Below are 11,289 nucleotides of genomic sequence, written 5' to 3'. Positions count from 1 at the left end.
ACAAGATTCTGGATTCCTACACAAAAAGTCTGGCAGACTTCTGATATGGGCTCAAGCAGGTTCACATTCTACTAGTAGTTTAGTAGTATTACTCTCCCCCTCCCCGAAGATTACTACATACGTGCTGTATCTACAAAGCAGGGCTGGTCCCCTCAAGCACTATAGGAAACGTCTCTCCTTATCTTTGAAGGCAGCTGAGCACACCATCCTCAAGGACCTGGGACCAGAGAGGTTCCTCTGTGCATTCAGCTAAAGGTCTGACTCGGAGCTCAGTGATGGAGCAGGGCAGCAATAAACCTGCCAGGACATTTGCGAAGCCAAGCAGGGTCTGGTCTGGTTTCAAACTGGATAGGGAACCATGTGTTGAGATTCCTGCATTTCAGGAGGTTGTACTAGATGAGCCTTGGCCTCCTGTCCTACAATGCTGTGATCTTAGGGCTTCTCTCTATCACGTTCAGAGGGCTTTGGGCCAAAATGCATCTGTCTCATTTTGGAATCATTACTCCCAAGTTGTTGTGAACACCTTGATTTACCTATTGAGCCAGAAGCTTGCAATGGAACTGGACTCTCAAAGTGTTCCTGATTATATATTAAAAAAACCAGCCTGAGAAACATGCAGCAGCTAACAGGAGCCCCTTGCTAGAGGCTCTCCTGGGAGATGGGGGTGTCCTTCCCACATGCTTCTCAGTTTCTGTGGCGAAAGAGGCAGAAATGCCAAGGACAAAGAGATCTGCAGCTTCTCATGAGGAAGAGGAGGCACCAAAGAACAAAAGGAGGCAGAACAATGAGGAAAACGGAAACGGGAGGATGGAAAACAGCCCCTGGAAAAGGCGGAGCAGAAGGGCTAACGTTGCGCACTGCTGTGGTCTTGGCAGCGGAGAGGGGGTGTGAAGAACCCCCCCCCACAGAACCCCTGCAGGCGCCCCCTGCTGCCAGAATATAAGCAGCACCAGAATTGGCGCTCATTTCTGGTAAAATCTTGCCAGAGCCCCCTCCCCCCCCCCCGGCAAGGGAGGAAAAACAGCGAGTGGAGGAGAGGAAGCCGAAGGGAAGGGATTGCCTTTGGGAGCAGACGGAGGTGGGAGCGATGGCAGCTTGAGCACAAGGTGAAGAAAAAGGAGGCAAAATTGCGTAGACATAAGGAGGGAGGAAATGCAGGAGAAAAGGCAAGAGGGAGAAGGGGGAAGGTCACGGAGCAGCGTCAGTTGGAGCCACACAGGGAGACATTTCACACACAGTCATCTTTTTTCAGTTACAGTTATTTTTTAAAGTTTTTAAAAGCCAATAAATATAGATTTTTAAAAAATAAAATAAAAGCATTAAGGCAGGTTTTTCTGGGTGCTCCTCCCACCCCAACGGCAGTACAGAAAGTTAGGCTAAGGTGGGGGAAATCAGTGGCAAAGCCGACACAGTGCAACTACATGGGCTGTGACCTCTTTTGAGATTAGAAATGTCCACAACTTCCATCTACATACTAATGAGAAGGAATGAAATCAAGGCAGCTACTGGGCATTTAGGAGTCTGCTTTGCAAAGGCAGCCCAAGATGCCACTGCTTCTAAAATAAAGACCCCAGATTTGGCCAGTATTAAGCAACCCAATAGCATCGCTTTATTAATGGGTTTCATATTAGGGACATCCACACTCTCTTCCAAAAATGTTAGTCCAAGCCAGTGATAAATAAGCCATGTCAGGATTTAAATTAGAAGTAAATTAAATCTCAGCAAAACTTATTTATCATTGACTTGGATTTATAATGCGATTTTATTCTCTGAAGAACTGCTTGGGCCCTGACAACTTGAAAAGCTTTATGCCAAAGGCAAGGCTGCTCTTTGTCAACATTTGGTCCCCAGGAACCAGTCCTGAAATTGTTTTTCCAATTTCCAGCGCCTGCAGCAATGACAGAACACATCACTTTCACAAGCTGGTATTGGTATCAAACGCTTTTTGCTTGGATATAATTGCAAAAGAAAGACTCATTTTGCTCAGCTTGCCAGAACAAGCCGATGGACATGATCCTCATCTAATGTAGATGTAAGCAGCTGTTGAATTGCAGCTACTGACACATGTATGATCTGAACCTATCTTGATAAACTTTCAAGCAACCATTTTGGCCTTTGCTGAAAAGCCAGCTTTGCAGGTTTCAAGCAGGAGGCATCACTCAGCTGCACACCCCAAACCAAAAATGCAATAATTATTCATATACGTTTCTCTCTCACACACGAGAGTACTGGAATCACTAAGGTCAGAGACTGTGTTTAGAAGAGGACCTGAATGTTTATATTTTAGGTTCTTTTGTTTCTAGTTATGCATAAGTATTGCAGGCTTCCACAGCTAAAGCACCCAGATTCCAGACTGTGTAGAAAACTAAAAACATGTCTAAGGACCATATCCAGATTGGAGCATCATGGGCTATCCTGTACACTGGGCCTCATGCCCAGTGATTTTAAATGTAATTGTAAAAGCTGCTAAACCTAGCTGGAAGAGATGGATAGAAATCTAGGAAAAATAATAAATTGGCATTTTCCCTTTAAATGGCTTCCCCTCTTACCCCACTGACAATATATAGTTTTGCATCTGGGCTTCAGTGGTTTTCCATCAATTGAACAGGGAAATGAACCACAGAAATCAAGCTTTCCAAAAGATAAAAATAAAAATGGCCAGCTGGGTCATGCGTCCAGAAAAAATATATATGCCTCCTGGTGGTAAGTGGGTCGGGGGTTGGAAGCTATCTGGAAGTAAGTCCCAATGAGCTCAGTGGAACTTACTTCAAAATAGACATGTATAGGATTGCATGGGCAGGCAACGGAATTCATAATGATTTCAAGCTCCTAGATATTCTACCCTGTAGTCAAGCTCTGAGAAGCAGTTGCAAGTGTTTGTACCTGCAGAGCTGAATTTTACGGCCATTTGAGAATGTAGGAATAGCCTGCTGGAGCAGCCCAAAGGCCCATCGAGTCCAGCATCCTGGGGTCAACCAGATGTCTGTGGGATTTGTTTTCAAACTGCCCAAAGCACAAAGAACCCTAAAAACAACTAATTCAGCTCCAAAAGGCCTATGCGAGTTCAAGCATGCCCAGTTTGTTTTAGATTTTGTGTTCTTCTTTGAAGAGCAGCATGCTGTTCCGCAAAGTGGTCCACAAACTGTTTTTCAAAGTCCACGCAGCACAACGGGGACTGCTGCCATGAACATAGGCCACCCCACCCCCTGCAGCGTAGGGCTGGATCTAGTATGCTGTTCTTTAGACCACCGTGAAGGAAAGAACAAACGAACAAAAGGCCAGTGGCAATTTAGACATGGCCAAGTGCACATCGCACAGGAAGAACAACATGGTAAAAGCAGCATGGCTGCTTAGCAAGGTTTGAGGAGGAGAAAACCAGCCACTCATCCGTGAGCATTCCAGCGCCACGAATGCGCAGTGGGCCAGAAAGGCGCAGGCGACCAACACCCTTAAACTGCTCAGTGGCAGAAGAAGACATTAAGTTCTTTCCTATAACTCATTTCTTACAGATTCCCTCATGGCAATAAGACACACCTTGGCCCACACACAAGTAGCAGGACAAAAGAACTCCAACTTCAAGTCTAAAGGAACGTCTATTTACATTAGAGACTGTGGAGCGGGGGGGGGGGGAATCATTTCTGAAGGAGGGTTTCCACACAAAATGTGCCAAGGAGTGGTTTCAGAACACTTTGCTCTTCTGCATAGCAGAACTTCACAAAGTGGGAAATACAAAAAAAATAACACACACTAGCCTGAGATGCCCACTAAGCTCGAATCAGGAATAAGCAAGCAATGTCAACAACTCAAATCTGTTTCCCTCCCGGGGTCAACTACTTTAAATTGACAACAGGTTGCTTGTTTATCCTCTGATCTCCACATTATTATTGGCGAGTTTTATCTGGTGTGTACATGTTCATCTGCACATGTTCCAGACGTTGACCTCCACGTACGAGCTCATTTTCCACCCAGATTCAGGGCAACTGGGTGAGAGGTCCTGCAGACGCCTCTCCGCAGCAGCCACTGGGGAAAAGGCTTCAAGTCTGAAAGGGCCCTTCTTCTAGGAGGCTTGAGCTTCCGCAGCTTCTTGCGCTGTCCTCCTCAAATTGCCTTTCACTTTTACAAATTCAGGTGCATTCTCTTGCTCCTCCTGGATCTTCTGCTTTTCAAGCTCAAGCTTAAAACAAAAACAAAAAGATCAATTTTAAAAAAGAAGGAAGAAATGAGCAGAGTGGCATTTCTCAAAATATGAATTGTAAGCAGTGAGCGTAACCAGATTCAGCACTTTGTTAATGTGCAGGGCTCAGCTTCGATGGCAGCATACATGCGCAAGGAGGATCTGGGTCTATTTCACTACCTGGTCCCTCACTTCCAACTTTCCAGGGTCACCCTGAGAGAACGAGAACACATTCCCTGATCATCTTGCCTGATCAATATTTACAACACTTCTCTTCCATGAATCTTCTCCTATAATTTTTAAACCTAGTATTACCAATTGTTTTCAAAAGTCAGCTGTGGAACTAACAATCACATTTTCTTTTTATATTTTGAAAGAGTTTCCAGTGCATTCTGTGGTACTGAATTCATTAATCTGATCTAGATAATTTTATTATTTTATCTTTTTTGTAAACCGCTTTGAGGTTTTGGTATGTAATTTTTAATGAAATCTATAATAAAGAGAGGACGTGGGTGGCGCTGTGGGTTAAACCACAGAGCCTAGGACTTGCCGATCAGAAGGTCGGCGGTTCGAATCCCCGTGATGGGGTGAGCTCCTGTTGCTCGGTCCCTGCTCCTGCCAACCTAGCAGTTCGAAAGCACATCAAAGTGCAAGTAGATAAATAGGTACCGCTCTAGCAGGAAGGTAAACGGCGTTTCTGTGTGCTGCTCTGGTTCACCAGAAGCGGCTTAGTCATGCTGGCCACATGACCCGGAAGCTGTACGCTGGCTCCCTCAGCCTATAGAGCAAGATGAGCGCCGCAACCCCAGAGTCGGTCACGACTGGACCTAATGGTCAGGGGTCCCTTTACCTTTATAATAAAGAGAAGAGAAGCTCCTCGAGTCTATTCTATACCATTTTCCTGCCCTCTTACCTGTTCTAATTTCTGCTGCCGTTTGAGTAGCTCTATTTCCAGGTCCGATCTCTTCTTTTGTGCCTCCTCCTCCTTCTGTTGCTTGATAACTTGGTCTCTTTTTCGTCTTTCCAGCACCTTTTGCAGCTCCGGCTTATTCTGAGGAGCAAGACCCCTATCAAAAGAAGGGAGAGGGTTCTGCGTTGAGTTACTTATTGACATGACATATTCCCATTATATTAGAGGACAACCATCTGGTGAGAAATCAGGCAATCATATACATTTATTTGACTAAATCAGCACAAATCTTCATATGAATAGTTTTAAGAAATTGTTTGTTTTCAGATAACATGCATACATTTGTAACATGCAGAGCCTTAGAAAAAGCAATCCCACCCAAGAAAATAACCTGCAACCAGCACCAGTAAGTACTTTTTTAAAAATTGTCTGCAACATATGTTTTTGTAAATAGGTTTATTTGGGAGTACCTTTTGAATGAAAAATGTTTTTAGATCAATCCAACTGATTGACTAAATGTTGCAGCCATGTGGGGCTGCTCTCCATTTGACTGTATCATCTTAGCTAAGCTGTTCAAATTTGAGATCAGTTTCCCAATCTAGGATACGGATAATCACACCAAAGTTGTTTGGAGACATGAAACTTTGATGATGAAGATGATGATGATAGTAATAATAATTTTATTTATACCCCGCCCTTCCCGGTTCAAAAACCGGGCTCAGGGCAGCTAACAACAAATTTAAAACACTTTAAAACTCTTAATTATAAAAGCAGCATAAACTACAATATAAAAACATGAATAACAATAAAATTCAAAAACCAATTAGATAATCCCCAGGGCTAGCTGGCTGAATTGGTCCTACTTGGGCCAGCGAGGAGGCCAGGGGAGAATTAGCTGTGGGGTCTCAGAGTGGGTGATCTTCATAAAAGGGGAGGGGGAGGGAAGAGAAGGGAAATAAAAGATCAGGCTGAATTCAAATTAAAGGCCAGGCGGAATAGCTCTGTCTTACAGGCCCGACGGAAGGAGGTTAAATCCTGAAGGGCCCTAGTCTCATGGGACAGAGCAGTCCACCAGGTCTTTTCAAACGATAAAATACTGGTTCCATTTCTCTCTTGCTCTCAAATTCCCAAGTTAAGCCATTGCATGCTCCCTATGAAAAGAGAAAAGATATTACTGATCTTCAGGCAACATAAACGTGGAGCCGAATTCAGTCCTTGGATACATGTTTAGCTCATTCTCTTGATTTCACACCAAGAAAATTGGGGAGCAAATTGGTGAAGGAAGGCATCATCCAGCTCCCCCGCTCCCCCAGGCAGCAAAACCCGGGCTTTGTGGGGCAGCTCAACAAAGTGAGCTTGGAGGGAGTTGTGGGCAGAATGCCCATTGAGTCTTCCCTCGCCACAACATCGGGACCAATCCTGAGACATGGCGCCACTTTGTGCTTTTCCCTGGGGAAGACTGGAAGCACACGACACAATGACCTGATTACAGATGGTGTGGAAGGGGAGGCAAGGACTGTGACACAGGGACCCCATTTCAGCACCACAGTTACTCCCCCCACCCACCACTTCACTTTTAAAGCGAGTGCCACCGTTATTTCACCCTGAAACAGGGACCTATCATCTGAATTATTCAGCCTTCCTGGAAGAGGGATGGGAAATTTTCATAAGCAGCATTTCTCCTTCATGAAAATAAAACATTTAAGCCAAGAAGAAAAAAAATCTAAGCTAAAAAAGATGAGCCCTTGTGGCCTTCACTTCACTGCTATTTTTATCATTTACCTTGAAGAATATATGGCCTCTTCAAAATATACTGCAGTTGTTTGGCACGTTAACATTAGCACCAGATACTGAGCACATTTTCACAAAGCCTCCTCCTTTGCCTGTTTCTAAAGGAGTTTTTTTAATCTGCTTCAAGGTATGGAACCATCTGTAGAAGAACAGCCCACTTTCCCCAAATTTTTCCTCAAATCATCTCAAAGCCAAATTGCTACTTGAGATATTTTACTATTAAGTCCACGAATGACTTAATATATTATACATTGTTCAATTTCTGTATATTATGCTTCTGGCAAGATGAAATATTTAGCAAGAGTAAAAATACCATTTTACTAGATTTCGTAATATGTATCTTACAGCTTGTTAACATATTTAAACCTCCATCACTCTTTACCCATTTCATCATTTTTGTTTATAATGCAAAAGATCCCAGTGACAAGAACTCTGTGCTCCCACCTTCAACTCATGTGATGGGAGGAAGGAAGGAAGGAAGGAAGGAAGGAAGGAAGGAAGGAAGGAAGGAATCAAGGCTGCATTCAGATGTCGGGTTTAATGCATTAGTTGTGCTGGTTGTAGTGCTAGAACTTCTGGTTTCTAACATTTCTTTTGGACTGTGGTATTTTGTTTGCTTCGGATTTTCTTGGGTTACAAAGGTACATACGTCATCTCTGTTTTCAGATCATAAAGTCCTTTCTACAGATCAATCATATTCAAGGTGAGACTTTGATGTTACATACAGTATAAGGTTGGGGGAGAAAAGAGGTGGGGAGAGCAAGCGGGGGGGGGGTTAGTAAACTTTCATTCTTTTACATAATGTATGTCTGAGGTTTTTGAGAACTGCGGCTTTTCAATCAATATACTGCCAAGTTGTGCTAAATTTTAAATGGCAGGAAATATCTGTATGCTACTATACTGCCCCAAATTTCATCAATACGAAACTCTCACCATTTCCCAAGTTAACTGGGCTGCAACAGCATTTTTTCTAGATTCCTAGAAGTGGCTTTTATGTTGTGCGAAAGATCACATAAAATGAGAAAATGAACAAGTAAGGAAATATTGTGAAGATGCAATAAAGCCCAAGATACAAAATCCTCATGGGTTTCCAAACTTAGAGATGGCACACTTAATGCATGCAGTATGTGAGGAAAGAACACATTTTGAGTAATATTTTAAGCAAAGAGAGGAGGGGAAAGAGGCACTTCTCATGACAATAAACTACAGAGGTTACTCTAGCGCAGAGATTCAGACCGTGACTCCCTGGAAGCTTATCATTAATTAGAAGAACTGAAACAACAGGCTAGTTCCCCCACCCCAAATATAAATCACTTCCACTATTACCCTGTATCACAGAGTTTCAGAGAAGTGCTGGATTTCTTCTGGGCAAAAGCGACAGTGATGAGACAAAGCCTCAAATATCTGGCCAGTAGTGCAGTCCAACTGAGCATGCATCGCAGAATGCGCCCTCTTAACACCCAGAATAGTTCCATGTCCAATTCTCAAAAGCCAATGTGAAATTTAAAGATTACTGCTCTGGTAGAACTAGTTTTTGAACAACGGTTTATGACTGAATCTTCATAATGTTTATGCATTTTTCCTATTTCAGTGGCTCTGTCAACGAGCAGAACGCATTTGGAGTTTGTCAACGTTTGCTGTAAAGGCAGAAGCGTGCACCCTAATGATCTTCAAAATCCTCACTTCCTTGAGTTTTGGGGAGGGAAAGAGTTTATTTAGGCAGCAAAAGACAGCAACATCACTACCTTTCAAAAAAGAAGAGGCAAGTATTTTACAGAAATATAAACGAAGAGTGTCACCATTAGAGACACTCTGAAAACCAAAATTACTATGCAAAAATAATAAGGGGTTATAGTGCGCGATCTATTTTACCTATATGGACTTAGGAAATAGGTCACTAAACCTCCGCTAAGAGAAAACCCTTGATGTGGTTTTTTGCTTCACTGATGCCATTTACATACTGATGCATATTTACTCTAATGTATGTAATTATATGTTGCTTTCCAGGCAACCCTAAAAAAACAGCTAAAAACATTGTGACAATAAGAATGAATAAAAGCTGTATAAATAAGATAATGAAGTCAATCAGCTGGCCGGCCGGGGGGGGGGGGGACCATCCAGCCTGGTCCTTCAGTAAGTAGTTCTGTTGGGAAAGGCCTTATGGGTGCCGGCGTTCTCTTATAATCTTACCCACAGTATTATGGCCAGAGGTTTGGAGAAGATCAGTCTACATTCCAATCCCAAAGAAGGGCAGTGCCAAAAAATGCTCCAACTACCTACCGCACAATTGCGCTCACTTCACACGCTAGCAAGGTTACGCTTAAAATTCTACAAGGCAGGCTTAAGCAGTATGTGGACTGAGAACTCCCAGAAGTGCAAGCTGGATTTTGAAGGGGCAGAGGAACCAGAGACCAAATTGCAAACATGTGCTGGATTATGGAGAAAGCTAGAGAGTTCCAGAAAGACATCTACTTCTGCTTCATTGACTATGCAAAAGCCTTTGACTGTGTCGACCACAGCAAACTATGGCAAGTTCTTAAAGAAATGGGAGTGCCTGATCACCTCATCTGTCTCCTGAGAAATCTGTAAGTGGGACAAGAAGCTACAGTTGAATCCCAAGCCGGAATTAAGATTGCCGGAAGAAATATCAACCACCTCAGATATGCAGATGAGATAACCTTGATGGCAGAAAGTGAGAAGGAATTAAAGAACCTTTTAATGAAGGTGAAAGAGGAGAGCGCAAAATATGGTCTGAAGCTCAACATAAAAAAAAACCTAAGATCATGGCCACTGGTCCCATCACCTCCTGGCAAATAGAAGGGGAAGAAACGGAGGCAGTGAGAAATTTTACTTTCTTGGGCTCCATGATCACTGTTGATGCCTGCTTCTTGGGAGAAAAGCGATGACAAACCTAGACAGCATCTTAAAAAGCAGAGACATCACCTTGCCAACAAAGGTCTGTATAGTTAAAGCTATGGTTTTCCCAGTAGTGATGTATGGAAGCGAGAGCTGGACCATAAAGAAGGCTGATTGAGAGTCCCATGGACTGCAAGAAGATCAAACCTATCCATTCTTAAGGAAATCAGCCCTGAATGCTCACTGGAAGGACAGATCCTGAAGCTGAGGCTCTAATACTTTGGCCACCTCATAAGAAGAGAAGACTCCCTGGAAAAGACCCTGATGTTGGGAAAGATGGAGGGCACAAGGAGAAGGGGACGACAGAGGACGAGATGGTTGGACAGTGTTCTCGAAGCTACCAGCATGAGTTTGACCAAACTGTGGGAGGCAGTGGAAGACAGAAGTGCCTGGCGTGCTCTGGTCCATGGGGTCACGAAGAGCCGGACACGACTAAACGACTAAACAACAACACAGTATTATATTTTATTTTCCACTATCATAGAAGCTAGGTGATTTGACTAACTTCTGATCTTCCATGATATTTTGGGAAACCAATGCTATGTAATCCTGTTCTGAAAAGCTGGCCTTATGAGTGGTTCTGGTAGCGCAATCCCTAACGTGTGACCCCCCTGAGTCCCGGAAGCCAAAGAGCAGCCTTCCTGAGCCAAGTGGCATCTCTGCAAGAGCAGCCAACTCCCAGAGCTTCAAAGTCGGTTTGTAGAGAGGGAGGTGCATGTTCCACCGGGGTGCTTGTCACTAGGTGGTGCTCAAGGGCAGCTTCAGAGACGCATGAACTAATACAGCCATTCTGGGAAGGCATTGTATTCATGGAAATAAGTAATATTGCAAATCAGAAAGTACTGTGCAATCCAAGTTTGGGTTCGTTAACTATTTTTAAGGAAGATCTCCTTGTTTTATTAGATTAAGGAATTATTTCTGATAATTTGAGCTGTCAGAAGAGTGGAACGGACGCCCTTGGCCCATGGTGGACTCTTCCTCCTTGGAGGTTTTGAAGCAGAGGTTGGAGGGCCATCCGTCATGTTTGATTTAATTGAGATTCCTGCATTGCAGAGGGTTGGACTAGATGACCCCCAGGGTTCCTTCCAACGCTAAAATTCTATGATTCAATGATTCCAGACTTTTCTTCTGGCAATTAGTTACAGCACAGAATTGGAAAGGACTTGAACATCTGAAAATATCACACGATGGTGACAGAATGTTTGAACAACTGCCCTATCCAAAAAACAAACGAAGAGGGTACATGCCTTGAATAATATATCTGATGTGGACAATTTTTTTTAAGCTTGGTACTCCTTCCTAAAATACTCAAATGAGCATCCTGATGACTGTTATCCATCAACCATTTTGTTTATACATTGTTAAAAACTAATAAAAATTTATTATAAAAAACACTCCATAGAGCAGCCCATTCTCCCTTTAAAATAAAAATCAAGAATTAAAAAAGGAAGCCTAGTACCAGAAGTCTGCAATGTGCTTCGCCACAAACTGCTATTTC

The 11,289-nt window shown here is 43.2% G+C and overlaps 1 protein-coding gene across 3 annotated transcripts in view; it reads right to left on the bottom strand.

The window, feature by feature from the left end:
* Positions 1–6: 6 nt before the first annotated feature.
* Positions 7–11,289, bottom strand: part of FAM107B (family with sequence similarity 107 member B) — an 88,219-nt gene continuing 76,936 nt past the window's right edge. For all 3 annotated transcript variants that reach the window (XM_081023867.1, XM_081023869.1, XM_081023868.1), the window contains 2 exons: positions 5,088–5,241; positions 7–4,174 (listed from right to left, as the gene is read on the bottom strand). In XM_081023867.1, the coding sequence (XP_080879993.1) occupies positions 4,058–4,174; positions 5,088–5,241 (271 nt within the window). In that variant the 3' untranslated portion in view covers positions 7–4,057. The remainder of the gene's footprint in view (positions 4,175–5,087; positions 5,242–11,289) is intronic.

This window comes from Podarcis pityusensis (assembly GCF_964106645.2).
Source record: "Podarcis pityusensis genome assembly, chromosome: 10".
Classification (NCBI taxonomy): domain Eukaryota; kingdom Metazoa; phylum Chordata; class Lepidosauria; order Squamata; family Lacertidae; genus Podarcis; species Podarcis pityusensis.
The sequence above is the reverse complement of the archived record's forward strand: the minus strand, read 5'-3'. Positions and strand labels throughout refer to the sequence as shown.